Source organism: Mustela erminea, chromosome 16 (assembly GCF_009829155.1).
Source record: "Mustela erminea isolate mMusErm1 chromosome 16, mMusErm1.Pri, whole genome shotgun sequence".
Classification (NCBI taxonomy): domain Eukaryota; kingdom Metazoa; phylum Chordata; class Mammalia; order Carnivora; family Mustelidae; genus Mustela; species Mustela erminea.
This window is the reverse complement of record NC_045629.1, coordinates 55929924-55944669: the sequence shown is the minus strand read 5'-3', so window position 1 is coordinate 55944669 and position 14746 is coordinate 55929924. Positions and strand designations below refer to the sequence as shown.

General features: G+C 40.8%; 1 protein-coding gene across 2 annotated transcripts; it reads left to right on the top strand.

The window, feature by feature from the left end:
• The first annotated feature begins 9706 nt into the window (after nucleotides 1–9706).
• On the top strand, nucleotides 9707–14415 carry TMEM74 (transmembrane protein 74). 2 transcript variants are annotated; one of them, XM_032316794.1, is made up of 2 exons: nucleotides 9707–9839; nucleotides 12111–14415. In XM_032316794.1, the coding sequence occupies exon 2, from the start codon at nucleotides 12273–12275 to the stop codon at nucleotides 13182–13184; it is 912 nt and encodes a 303-aa protein (XP_032172685.1). In that variant the 5' UTR covers nucleotides 9707–9839; nucleotides 12111–12272; the 3' UTR covers nucleotides 13185–14415. The 2 variants fall into 2 exon arrangements, with proteins under 2 accessions (XP_032172685.1, XP_032172684.1); XM_032316793.1 differs by having other exon boundaries at nucleotides 11881–14415.
• The last annotated feature ends 331 nt before the right edge of the window (nucleotides 14416–14746 follow it).

Genomic DNA, 14746 nt, shown 5'->3' with positions numbered 1-14746 from the left:
GGACTTTCGGTGGGGCAGAAATCAGGAGAAATTTCTAAAATATGAAAAGCAGGTAAGAGGTTACTGAAGAAGTATGAAGCCACTACAAGGAACCTATCAAAAGAGACAGAGCAGCAAAACCAATATACAATCTCCACTGTGAACGTAAACACAACACAAACCACCAAATATCCAGGGAAACATATCCCATGAAAGAGAGACAAAATTGAAGACCTTATACCTAAGAAATAGTTAAAAGAACGATCATAATTGGTATTGGTTATAAAGGGGAAAATATATATAATTAGGACCCCTGAAGAGTTAAGGTAGGATATCACATTTACAAAATAAAAAACAGCACAAAAGAGTCACAAAAAAAGAGAATAATTAACTGTGTAGGAAGTGAAAAACAAAATTGTTAAAATTTAAAAACTAAGAGATGGACTCAGCAGCATAATGGAGACAGCCAAAAAGAAAATTAATAGCTAAAAATAATAATATTTCAACATTTATTGGATCACTTATGTGTCAAACACTAAGTACTTGGCATACATTTTATTTAATTCTTCCTCACAATAGTCAAACTAGATGGACTATTATTTTCCTTTTATGTTCTATGTATCAGATAATTGCAGTAGTCCAAGAAGAGATGATGAGAGACTGGCCTAAGGAGATATGCAGAAGAACCACCAAACAGAGTCAGAAAATTGATACTGATACTAACAATAATGATAATGAAATACTAAAAAAATCAAACCGTATACCATAAACTTTAACAACGTAAGAAAAAAATAATGAAGCACCATCACCACCTAAGACACGTATTAAAGTTGGGCCTCCAAAAGTAGCATAGCAGAGTTGAACCATAAAGCGTCCTGGAAAAATGGGAATCAAAATAGGAATCCATGTTTACATGTTTATAATAACCCAACTTGGTTATTCTTCTAACATATATTCAAAAGTATGAAATACAGCTATAGAGTATTATTATGCTTTTCAAGCATGTTTATTTTAGAGGGAAAAGGACAGTGAGAGGGGCCCCTGGGTGGCTCAGTGGGTTAAGCCTCTGCCTTCGGCTCGGGTCATGGTCTCAGGGTCCGGGGATGGAGCCCCGCATTGGTCTCTCTGCTCCACAGGGAGCCTGTTTCCCCCTTTCTCTCTGCCTACTTGTGATCTCACTCTCGTCAAATAAATAAATAAAATCTTAAAAAAAAAAAAAAGGACAGTGAGAGTGAGGGGAGAAAATTCAAGTAGAAAGGTAACTTAGTTTAAGGACTGAAATAATACCATGCAAAAGATTAGCAGTAATAATAAATATGATATGAAAAATCTAAAATAAAATTTCTCTTCTCCTTAATAGTAAAGGAAAGAAAAACACAATAATTGCTTATACCACTGTCTATGAGGGAGATAACCAGACCCTTTCTGTCCACTTTCTGAGCTCCTTTTGGCCCACTGCAGTTAAGGAGAGGAGGCTAACTTGTGCCAAATAAACTCAAAACCTCCCTGTCACCATAGAGGTTTGTGCTGTGCTCATGTCTGAGTCTGATATGGATCAAGTGGCTCTTCTCTAGGCTGTGACTCAGCAGTCCAGGCTGCTTCCACATTGTGGCTTCAAGGTCATTTTCGCATCACACAGATCGCAGTTAGCATGAAGAGTAAAATGGACAGAAAAGTCAGACCCAGAAGTTCACACACATTTTCACACACATTCCATTCAGTACAACTGCAACTGTGGCCACACAGAGACGCAGGGAGCACCTCCTCACACGTGGTTGTGTGTCTTCTTGAGGAATTGGGCTTTTTGTCATTATTTCTTTTGCCCCTGGTCACATTCATTGTTCCGAAGCCCACTTTACTGTGGCTGTTTCAGCCTCCTTCTGATTAATGATTGCACAATTTATCTTTTTCTTGTAACTTAAATGTATCTTTATGTTTCTATCTCAGTGCCATTGTCTTTTGCTTGGATGGTTATTATAAACTATTTGATTCCACGAGGCTAGCTCTTCTTCAATCTATTCCCCAAAATGAAGTTTTTAAAATTCAAATATGACCTTATTATTCTCCTACTCAAAAGCGACCGTGAGCATTTTGCTGTTTTTAGAACCAGGTCCACACACCTTATTCTTACTTGCCCGTCCAAGGGTGATTTTTCCTCTACTGACGCTTCCAATATCATTCCCCTTGCACTTTATATTGTACACATATTTAATTTTCTTCAGTTGCAGTAATTCCCTTCTCAATTGTCACTCACGGTTCAGTGTGCTATCTCAGTCTTCAAAAGGCTAATTTCTTTCCATATGGGTCTCACCTAGATACTGTATCATCTAGGAGGTCCACTTGGATCTGCCAATTCTAGTTAGATACCTTCCTATATGTCCCCAGGGTATTATCCATTCCTCTATCAGACTGATGAAATGGCATTATACTTGTCTGTTAAATTGACATATCCCCTGCCAGATTGTAAACTCTTTGAAAATTGGGATGTATCCATTCAATTCACTACATCTGGCACTTAGCACAGAAATTGTACATTCAATTAATACTTGAGAGAGTGGCTGGATTATTGAACGTTATTCATGACTTGAGTGAAGAATGTCAGCGGAGTGATGAGCTATAAACTGGATCATGTCTCTAGAAAAGAACACGATAAAGGACAGAGAGAGAGCCAGAGGAAATTGAAACATTTCTTGAATAAATAACAACAACAACAAAAAAATCATGGTGGGGGACCCTAGGTGGCTCAGTTTGTTAAGTGGCTGACTCTTGATTTTGGCTCAGGTAATGATCTCAGGGCCATCAGATCTAGCCCTGTGTGGGGCTCTCTGCTGAGCTTGGAGTTTGCCTAAGACTCTCGCTCCCTCTCCGTCTGCCCCTTCCCTTTGCCCACTAGCACATGCTCACTCTCTAAACAAACAAACAAAAGATTGTTGTAATATGGTATCAGGGGTACTATAAGATCACACACTTGCCTACCTTCCATGTGTAATAATATGCTAGGTGAAACCAAGCTAGAGGAAATCACCTTCAAGCTCTTCTTAAGACAGAACCAATCCTTGGATTGATACAAACTCTTAAGGCAAAGATTCAAATCAGGCACTTGAAACCTAGTCCTCTCCAAAGACATGTTTGTCTTTTTATTATGTCTGCTACACACAAAACAGTGCATGAAATAAAGTCACCTCCAACAATTCAGCTCAAAGAGAATACCCATGTAAGAACATCTGGGTCAAGAAGAGAGCAGTGCCATGCCCCATAGCATCTTCTTTTGCCTTCTCCAAATCACTATTCTCTCCGTCCCTTGCAAAGATAGCCTCTATCTTGACATTTATCGTAACCATATTCTTGCTTTTCTTCATTGTTTTGCCAATATTCCAAAATATTCTGGTATAGTTTTATATCATTAACTAACTCAATATCAATGGAGTTATACAGTTACAATCAGAATTTTTCAGTGGCTAGCTTCTTTTCTCTATCCTTACTATTGTTTTTTTTTTTTTTTTAAAGATTTTATTTATTTATTTAACAGAGAGAAAGAGAGAGAGAGAGAGAGAGAGAGATCACAAGTAGGCAGAGAGGCAGGCAGGCAGAGGGGGGAAGCAGGCTTCCCACTGAGCAGAGAGTCTAATGTGGGGCTCGATCCCAGGACCCCGGGATCATGACCCGAGCTGAAGGCAGAGGCTTAACCCACTGGAGCCACCCAGGTGCCCCCCCTTACTATTGTTTTTTTTAAAGAAATAACATTTATTAATTTTATCCTGAATGTGCACATGGTATTTGGATCAGAGGCAGATGATCATTTTTCACTTAAAAAGAAAGTAATGACCATGTGACTCCTGACTTCGGAATTTTTACTCCTGGGACTATGTAATGACAGCAAAGTCAAATGCCCTATGTATGCAAACTGCAAAGTCTGTATCACAGGGAAGAATCAGAAAAATTGATTTTGTCTGTCAATCTACAGGAGCAAGAGAAAGCGGCCTTCCCCTCTTCTTCAACAAGGAGAGAGAGAAACTTTACTCTTTGGACACAAGAATCTCTGCTTGAAACTTAACTGTTTAGCTCCTATGTCTTTCACCTTTACTTTTGTGGTTTTCATCCTTTTATATCTTTGTGCTTTGTTGGAGATGTTTTATTTTGATCTGTCTCCAATTCATTAATTTCTCTTCACTATGTCTAATCTCCTATTTCATCTTTTGGGTTCTTAATTTTGATTGTTATTTTTTGCTTTTCGTTTCCAAATCCCTGGCAAAATTCTAAATTTTGTCTTATTTCATTGAGCGCCGTAAGTATAGCTATTTAAAATTCTCCAGTATCTGAGGTCTTCCACTGGTCTTTCTATTGTTTAAGTTTCTGTTTGTTTTCATGCATGTGATCTAATTTTCTGATGTGTTTTTCTGATGGATTTTTGTTTGTTTTGCTTTTTAATCTTAAAATTATAGATTTATGGGAGGTTAAAAAGATATTACAGAAAGATCTTATGTACCCTTCAGCTTCCTTCAAGTGGAACTATATGGAACATCAAAGCAAAAAATTGTCAGTTTACCACATGCCTAGGTTCATGTAACCAGAACCGGGATCAAGATACAGAACTATTCCATCACCATGAAGATCTCTTTCATGCTACCACTTATAGTCACACCCATGTGCTCACCCCCCTGCCTCCCCACCAGACTTAACCCATCTAAACTGCTAATCTGTTTTCCATGTCTATAATTTTGTCATTTGGAAAAATTTTATATATGTGTGTGTATACACACACACACACACACGCACACACATATAAAGTTATGTAGTATATGACCTTTGGAAATTGGCTTTTTTATGGTTGTTTTTTATTGTGAGTCATATTTGCATAATTGTTTGTAGAATTGGTCTGAGTTGATGCTGTAGTTTTATTGTTCATTTGTTTTGTTTTGTTTTTGTTTTTGTCTCAGAGAATGATGCTTCTGCCACGTAACTGGAGTTCTAACACTTTGAAATCACTTTGGTTGGTCTTAGGGACTGACATCTTAAGAAACTGATGTGTGCTCCCTGTGAGGGCCTGTTTAACTTCTGACTCGTACTGCTAGCTAGCATGCCATCTTCCAGGATTCCAGCCCAGAAGTTAATGAATGGAGCAGATTCCCTACAATTCCTTTCTTTGACACACTTAAGACCCCAACCCCCACTCTGCTTGGCTCCTTATTTTCTCAACTCTTCCGTCTCTAATTATCTAACATCTCTAAGTACAAGGAAGCTCCCAGCTCCTGACTTGCTTCTCTGAGCCTCTCCCCTTCTCTAGACTCTGGCCCAGGAATTGTTCTCTATCTTGTTAAATTTACATGTCTTCCAGCACATGATTTTTATACATTTTGTCTAGATTTTCTAATTATCCTCAGCAGTGGGTGGATCTAAACCACCTAGTTTCCTATTACTGGAAATTAATGTTTCCTGTAGTTATGTTTTCTTTGATCCACGCAGGTTAAAAATTTGTTTTAAATTTAAATTTAAAATTTAAAATATTTTGAATTTTTGAATACAAATTGGAATATCTAACTTTTATTCATAATTCAATTGAATTTGAATTCACTCAGGACAAAAATCAGGTAAAGCAGTTAGGGGACACTGTTCTCTTCAGGAAAAAGCACTTGTTCTCAATTTAGCTGTAGTCTTCCCTGACCCCAGCTGTCTGTAGCTGGTGTTTTATTAATTTAAATAACATGTCTGCCTGGCCACTGTAAGCATTCTTATTTAAAGGAAACTTCCAAATTTAATATAACTTTTTTGTTCCTAGAATTTTGTTAGTAAATGAGATCATTACTCTGAATTTTGGTCATTTTTGCTCTTCTTTTCCATCATTCAGAAGTCCCAGCTTGGGGCACAAAGTGAATCATATTCCTCGTATTATTGTCTCTAAATGATGGAGACTCTACATAGCCAATTCAAAAAATGTCTTTCTTACCTCCTTGTAGCCTAGCCTCTCCTACCAACTCTGAACCCACTAAGGATCTTTGTTTACAATCAGTTCTTATTATTATTGCTAAAGAGAGAAAACTGGAAAGCATCCTTAGTCATTATTATAAGAGACTGATTTTTCCAAGTCTCTTCACTTGATACACTTGGTAAAATTACTTCTCAGAATCTATTTTTTCACTGATCAGCTTAGTGTAATCATGATTCGTCCTCCTATACCTCACAGAGTATATGCAAGCAAGCAAACAAACAAAAAGTGACAGAGTATAAGCAGCAAGCAAACAAACAAACAAAAAGTGACATTTTAAAAATTATGCAAGACCAGAATCATTACTTAGATTTAATCTCACAGTGTCAATTGTTTTGTAAGCACATATTGAGGAACCACTGTCCTTATGTATTTTGCTGTTTCATGCTCATGTGTAGCTTCAAAATTATAGATAGAATATATTGGTTTTCATGGAGCTTAAGTTTTATTTGGGAAGAGATACAACATAGAAAGGAATATAAAATATAAATGAAATAATTCTATACATGTAAAATGGCTGTATAAAACAAAATGTATTATGCTACTAGAATGCCAGTTAGAAGGATAGTAAGAAATTGGGGATGTTGAACGGGAAAGCTCTTGAAAAAGATTCTTGGGGCACCTGGGTGGCTTAGTGGGTTAAAGACTCTGCCTTTGGCTCAGGTCATGGTCTCAGGGTCATGGGATCTGATAGAGGCCTGCATTGGGCTCTCTGCTCAGCAGGGAGCCCACTTCCTCTTCTCTCTCTGCCAGCCTCTCTGCCTACTTGTGGTCTCTGTCTGTCAAATAAATAAAATCTTTAAAAAAAAGAAAAAGGTTTTTGGGTCAGATTTTGAGCAAAGTTTTAGACATGGACTTAGGAGAGAGAGAGTTAAAGTTATTCCAGCAACTGGTAATTTTTACAGAGCTTTTCTTTCCAGGAGCTCAGTCAGTCTACATTTATTTTTTTTCTGCAGAATTTTGATTGAGATTTTGTAGTATGTGGCACAGAGTTGATATTTTTAATGGTCATTAATATGTAGATAGTCAAATGTAATATACATATATATATATATATGTGTATATATATATATATATATATATATATATAAAAATAGGACATGAGAGACAATCATGTGGACAAAATCATCTCTAGTATCAGTTCATTTTCCCTCACTCTACCTCACTCTACCCAATAGAAATATTGCACTTTCTGCAGAAGGTAATAAGACATTTAATACATGAATAATGACCTTAAGGAGCTTACAATTGCTGCTCGAGGTTTAGACACTGAAATGAGGAGCTGAACAATATGCAGTAGTTATGTCACAAAGTAGTGATTGATGAATACAAAAAATACCAGGGCTGACAAGTCTTAGTAAAGTTCATAGGATGCAGAATCTTTGGGGGGTCTGGCTTGGAGGAAAAAGGATTCGTGGAAGAGATGTAACTCAGAATCACTTCAGCAGGGAAACCGTAGAGGTTGAATCCAACTGGATGAACCCTTTCCAGGACATCACTAATAAATGGATTTTTTTTTTAATCCTCTCCAGTAATACTGAATTCACTTTCATGAGATGTCCTATTTCGAGTTCTTAGAGAGAATGTTATTCCTTATAATCAGGCCCAAATCCACCTCCTTATTAAATGTGATCACGCCATCCAAGGCTTCCCAGTCCCTGTGTTCACCATCCTCATGTGCTCCATGTATTAAAGAATGCTGGCTATTTATTCCCTCGGCCCTTCTAGCTGTCCTGCAGGACCTGAAGGAACCATAGCACCAGAACTATGGCCATGAGAAACCTCTTATGTTTATCCCACTACAATAAATATTATCACCTTCTATGTACGCTAGGTACATCATGTTGGTGAAAAGATCCAGGTTCTGAAAACCAGATAGCCAAGTTAGAATCTTGGCTCTGTCAGTTATTCGTTCTTGTACCTTGGGATAGAGACTTCACCTTTTTGTTCTTCAATTTCTACATTGCAAAATGGGTACAATAATACTTGCTCCCTTAGAGAGCTGACGTAAGAACTACAGATGAGAATGCATTAGGACAAATAAATGCTATTTATTGTCATTGGTTCTGCTTTTTACGCTTTTTAACCATGATACAGAATTCTTCTTCTTTTTTATAAACCTCAAATTATTTAAAGTTAGTTTTTGTTTCCTCTAAGTCTCCGCTGACTAAATATCCCAGGTTCCTTCAGCGTCTTCCTGTCCAGCACGGACTTAAGTTTCTTCAACTTCTCAGTTGCTCTCTTCTAGACACCCTATGGTGTCTTTGTGTTCCCTTTTAAGCATAAAGTACTAAAAACAGAATGCACCCCTGCAGGTGTGGATTGATGAGATAGTCCTCAAAGGGTGGAAGGGATAGGGGATGGAAGGAAGAATATTCTCACTGGGGAACAGAATAATAAGCAAAGGAGAAGAAAGCACAATATATATGGCATGCTTATCAACAAATGGGCCTAACTGGCTAAAAGGGAGTCATGCAGAAAAAGAGATCTTAAAGGGGCTGGATTGTGAAGTTCCTCGAACTATGATACTACGGAGTCTATCAATATAAAGGAAAACCAACAAAATCATCATTATAGGAGATTTATTTAACACTTGAAAGCAAGCAGCTGCAGAATTTATGTGAGCTACTCACAAGTCGCAAAAAGTTATAAATTATTATAGCCCTTCTTTTGCTTGCCTTAGATGAAAACAATCAATAACTCTACAATAGTCCCAAAGGCAATGCTGAAAACTTGGAGATGATCCACAAACCACACATTCCCTTTGGCTGTTTGCTGCTGCAATCCACTATGGTTAGAAAGGTCAGTGACCCGAAGAAGTTACTTTGTTCTATCCTGGGAGTCATGCTCAATAGCTTCATCTACCTACTTCCATTATTCCCAACACTTTCTCTCCTTGCCTTCTGGTCTTTCTCTTATTCACTCAATTTGCATAATGCTTAGAATCTTTTGGAATTCATGCCCCACCTCTGTTGAGTACTAGGTGTACAACTTTGAACAAATTACTCAGCTTCTTTGTAACTCAGTTTCCTCACCTATAAAAATGAGAGTTTTTATAAGATTTAAAAATTAAGTGTGAACATTAAATGAGTTAATGTATCTAAAGTGGTTAGAAGAGAATCTGGCAGTAATAAGTGTTATTTATGTTAACTTGTTATTTTGGGTCATTACTATTCATAATTCAACAGATAGTAGACACTTGGCTAGGCACAGGGGATGCATAGGCAAACGGGACAATCCCTCAATGGTCATATTTCTCCTGATTTTGTGGGCAAGGCAATGACTTTGGGAACATATTCCTGAATAAACTTTATAGCAACCACTTACTGTCTTTGTAACCTTAGATGAAAGACTTAATTCCTCTGAGTCTCTCTCTTGTCTGTGGGATGAGGATTAATAAAATCGACTTCGAAGATCTGTTCTATTAAATAAAACAAAATATGCGTATTGCCCGGCACAGTGTTGTAACTAAATGCACACTCCTTTCCCCCCAAATCCTGTAGCCATACCTGAGTCTGGAGGATCCAACCCTGAGTTTAGGATCCAGCGATTTCTTCTAAAGTGCCAATCAGGAGTGTGGACATACAGCGGGACCATCTTCGGGAAGGGCAAAAGCGAGGAGGAGGAATGAGAAAGAACGAGGTGGGGGAAGCGGGGAGACCGCCCCTGGACTACATCTCCCGGGATGCTCAGCAAGAAGGAGAGCCCCGCCCCACCCGGCCCCTCCCAACCGGCACAGCAGGCGCTGCCCACCCCGTGGAACCCAGCGGCGCGCTCAGGCTACAAGTGCCTTGGCTGGTAATCGGGGGACTTTCCCGAGGAGCGGTGCAGGAACAAGCGTGCGGTGCTCGAGCCGCACGTGGTGGTCAAGGTAGGGGTAAGTGACGGAGAGTCGGACCGGGAGGAGGCGCTGGGGCGAGGGAGAGACCCCAGGAGCCCGGCGGAGCGGCAGAGCACGTCCCCAGTCCCTGTCCCAGGTGCTTGCCCCGCCTCGGGGCGTTTGGCGAACGCGGCCGGACTCCGGGTGCCTTGAGGTTTACCCGGAATGGATGACTTGATCTCGCAGGGGACGCTGCTGCCCGGCGCTTGCTGCACGCCCTCCCCGCACAGCGCGCGCTGGACGGATCGCTAGGTCGCCTCCCGGAGACCAGCCTCGCCCGTATTAGTTAGTTTCAATGCAGATATTAATGCTCTTAGTTAATGGGCGGAGGAGGTAGAGCGCTCTCCCCTTGCTTTGAGGTGCAATCGCATTAACCGCGCTCTTAAGCAGAGAGAGGAGAGGCAGGAGACGGAAGGAAAGAGCCTTTAGCTTGGTCCCATGGGATTATCCTTTCTCTACAGAGGATGGAAGCCCCGGATTATGGAGCTGCAAAGGGAATCGACTGTGCAGCGAGTGTACCTCCGATGAAACAAGCGGGGTCTGTCTTTAAAGAGCGAGAGAAGCAGGAGAAGGGGATTAAGTAGAGATTTCTTTCCCTCTTTATTATAAATTGGAAGTCCCATAAGGAATTCTGTCGATTTTATCCAGAGTAGGGCAACGTGATGAGTTAGTCGTGCCAAAAGTTAATCAGAGCACCTTATGTCTGAGGGAATACAGAGACGATTTTTCATTTCAGGAATTGATCAAATCCGTTATCACCACTTCCTTCGTGGAGGGATCCGGCTGTAGGGATCTGTGTGTGTCCACTTGCTAAAGGAAAGTTCTGGGTCAGGTGTATGGTTTTTTGCTTGGTTTTTGTTTTGTTTTGATAAGAGAAGCTTTGATATAAGGGGAGAAGTGGGTTTTTTGTTTGTTTGTTTGTTTTCGGTTTTTTTTTTTTTTTAGACAAAACAATACAAAATCTAATAAAGAGCAGAAAACATGTGGATTCCCTTTCCCATATTTTAAGTGAGTTGCCAGGTAGACCTTAGGTAAGCCTTATTCTTGTGTCTGCGTGGGTTACCAGCTGCTGGAGCTGTGGATTTTGAACATAATAAGCCTCCAACCATGGGTTAAATCAACTACCGCCAGAAATTTGGAACCAAAATATAAAAGGGCCCTTGCTTGAAACTGCTGTACTTAGTGATAGTGAAAAGTGAGTTGTTTTTCTTTATTAGGATGGCAGAGGCATAGAGAGATGGGCAGGCAGTTTTCTGCTTAACCCAAAGTTCTATCACAGAAAGCATGCTGCCGTGGGGTAAGGTCATGTCCGGAGGCAAAGTTCCAAAGGTAAATATTGGAACTATGTTAATAGCTTCTCACCTGCTCACCTCAACAGAACTGTGACTCTGTGGGTTTATAATTTGTCTTTTACTGTCCGTTTACTTCTAAATGAAAACTTCTGGATGGCCAATTTCCCATGCATGTTTGTTAGCCAAGTGTACACAGGGAGAAGGACTCAGACCCATTCAGACACAATGAGCAAGAGTCACAGATCTGCACCTAGAGCAGGTGTGTTTGGGGAAGGCGGGGAGTGGAGCACACTGGTCCATGGTATTTGGCAGGGATCACACAGTAAGGCATGTTGTCTGCGCACTTCTGGGTCCAGAACAAGCCGGCATCATGTAGCTGCAAGGGCTGAGAATGAAAACACAATGAACAAGCATGGGGTCTTGTACAGACAGGGCTGTGGGACTAAGGGCCTTGGATGTGCGAGGTGGAAATTTAGGAGAGGTGGCCAGCCATCTTTCACCCACTTCCAAGCTACTCAGTCAAAATGCTGAGCTCCTGTGCCAAGACAGCCCAGCTGATGGTGACAAATTTGTTCATCCATGGTAATGCTCTAAAGCTAATCTCTATTAGAATCTGTTCTGAACTAAAGAGAGTGTAAACACAATTTAACTGAATTGTTGAGAGGTGTGTGCTTCCCCAGGTTTTCCAGAAAATCGCAGCTCTGCTAAAAAAGGTCCCCGCCTCTCTCATTTGTGTCTCTCTACAGGAAACTTGCCTTCTTACTTGAGGGATCCTGTCACAGAAATGTGTGAGTCCTTGGATAAATTTGGCTTGGTGACGGCAAAGCTTCCCTCAGAGACACTGCTACTTCCTCTGTGCTCCTTTTCTGCCCTGACCTAAGTTTCTCAGTGTCAGTCCCTCTGCCAAGTCGGAGGATTTGCCCTTTTCCCACTTTCCAGCCACGAGGTATCCTCTCCTTTCTTTTATCCCTTTTAGGACGAGCTGGGGTTCGAAGTGTCCACGACAGTGGCTGAAAAAGAGATGGGGGCCTCAGGAGTGAGACCCCTGGTAGTGCAGCGTTAGGTCCTATTGGGTTCTTAACTGTGTGGTTTGTGGCAGAATCCTGGGAAGCTGCTGGGGGATGTCTGACTAGCTCCGATGGAGCTCCACAGCCTTGACAAGAGGAGCGGCCAGGCAGTCCTGTGCGATGCTGTGGACTGGCATTCAGGACAGCTTCCTGGTGACCGGGCAGATGCAGCCGCCGCCAGAGCTGCTCTCTGCTGCCAGAGACACTGTATGTCAACACCAAGAGCAGCTGAGACAGAAGGGTCTAAACTTAGCCCTGCTCCGGCATGCCCCTCCTCCTCTCTGCAAGACAGTGTTATTCAGACGGACTCCTTGCCACCAGGGTCTCTCAACTCAGGGAACAACCAAGTAACAGCAGGACGGAAAGTCTGCAACTGCTGCAGCCAGGAATTCGAAACTTCTTTCACCTGTGTGGATGAGAATGTCAACCTAGAGCAAAGGAACCCATGCTCACCTTCGGCAAAAGGGAGCCATCACCTGGGAGACCTTGGCTGGGGAAATCCGAATGAGTGGTCTCATGAGGCTGCCATATCCTTGATATCTGAGGATGAAGATGATATAAGTTCGGAAGCCACATCTTCAGGGAAGTCCGTAGACTATGGTTTCATCAGTGCCATCTTGTTCTTGGTCACTGGCATCTTGCTGGTGATCATCTCTTACATTGTCCCGCGGGAAGTGACGGTGGATCCCAACACCGTGGCAGCCCGGGAGATGGAACGTTTGGAGAGGGAGAGCGCAAGGCTGGGGGCGCACCTGGATCGCTGTGTGATTGCAGGACTCTGCCTGCTCACCCTTGGGGGGGTCGTTTTGTCCTGTTTGCTGATGATGTCCATGTGGAAAGGGGAGCTATATCGTCGCAACAGGTTTGCCTCTTCCAAAGAGTCTGCAAAACTCTATGGTTCTTTCAACTTCAGGATGAAAACCTGCACTAATGAAAACACCTTGGAACTGTCCTTGGTAGAGGAAGATGCCCTTGATGGATAGAGTTAATTCTGGTTGTGAGACTACTGAGAGTCTGCGTTAGCATTTTATATGAAAACCAACCAACCAACCACATTCCTTAAAATTAACAGTACAGTTTCTTTGCTTGGCAAGAAAGGCTTATTTCCCAAACCAACAGCCAGTGAGTGGTTTTGTTCTGGATGTATTTTTTATTTGGAAGAAAAGCTATTTAAGATGCATAAAAAACTACAACCAGCTACACCTGTTCTTCTAAAGAACTGAGATTAATTCATCTATAATGGCCATCAGCTTCTACTTCTATAGCAAAATATTTCTAACAACCAGTGTACAAATGATTTCTCTTACATGCTATGGGGTATTATTCTTTGGACATTAGTAGGTCCTACATACAGTAGGATCAAGTACATACATACTTTGTGAAAATGAACTTAAGCACTAATCACATAATAAGGCTTATATTTAATTCTCAAAGGTGCTTATCCATTCTCTTGCTAAATTCTTTCTTCCTCTAATTTGGCTGAATACTAAAATATAATGTTTTGAATTTGAATATTTTGAAGCTTGGGGATGTTGATTATTTTAAAAAATGCAAAAACACATCTGTTATACTTAAAATTATTTCTGTGCTCAGAAGTGGTAACTAAGTCATTAGAATAAAGTTTCCAGTAAAAGAAAAATAATGTAAATCATTATAAGACCAATCTGAATTTAACCCAGAATGGTAGTGCCAGATAGTAGCCAGTGTTGCATGCCCATTTTCTAGATGAAGTAAAATTAGTTGCTTATATAAATTTCATTTTCTGTTTGTGGTTTAGCCATTAGACAGTTACCCAGGCTCTAGAAGTCTTTCCTGGTTCTTACACCAGAGGCAAAGCATAAGACATTTTTAATGTGTTTCCAGACATATAAACCTCTAGGCAGGTCTAAGTCATGATTGGCTCAGACACACACCCAGGTGACGTTTTATTGTCGTTTGGAGAAATACAATGCGATACAATTGCAGCTAGACTCTTAGAGACTGTGCCTAGAAGTTGGTTTCACTTCTCTAGGCTAAGCAACAAGCCATTGCCCCAGGATGGCAGCAGTCCTTAAGCCCATAGCCAAAAAATTAAAAAATGAGTGACAGAGAGAAAGAGTAAACACAGTGATTCAGTGGGAACTGTGTCCTCCCCAAAACTTACCTCCTCCAACAGTGGTCTAAGCATCATTTTTTCTTTATTTTTTAAAATTAAAAAAAAAAACTTTTTTAAAAGATTTTATTTGAGAGAGGAATGGGGGAGCTCCATCCCAGGATCTCAAGGTCCATGAGATCATGACCTGAGCCAAAGGCAGATGCTTAACCAACTGAGCCACCCAGGTATCCCCATAAGTATTCCGAGTTCCTCATCCATACCCACATTAACTGTGAAATCTTGCCTTGTGACATTCAGACTTGCTCAGTGAGAGGCATGATGATCAAAGTGGTCACAGCTTTGTAGAACCCACACCCAGAGTCCACACTAACACCCTGTCTCTGTACAGTTATAGTTCAGAAAGGGGTCAGAAATGCATCCTTAGAAATAGCTTGCATTTTGCAATTAATC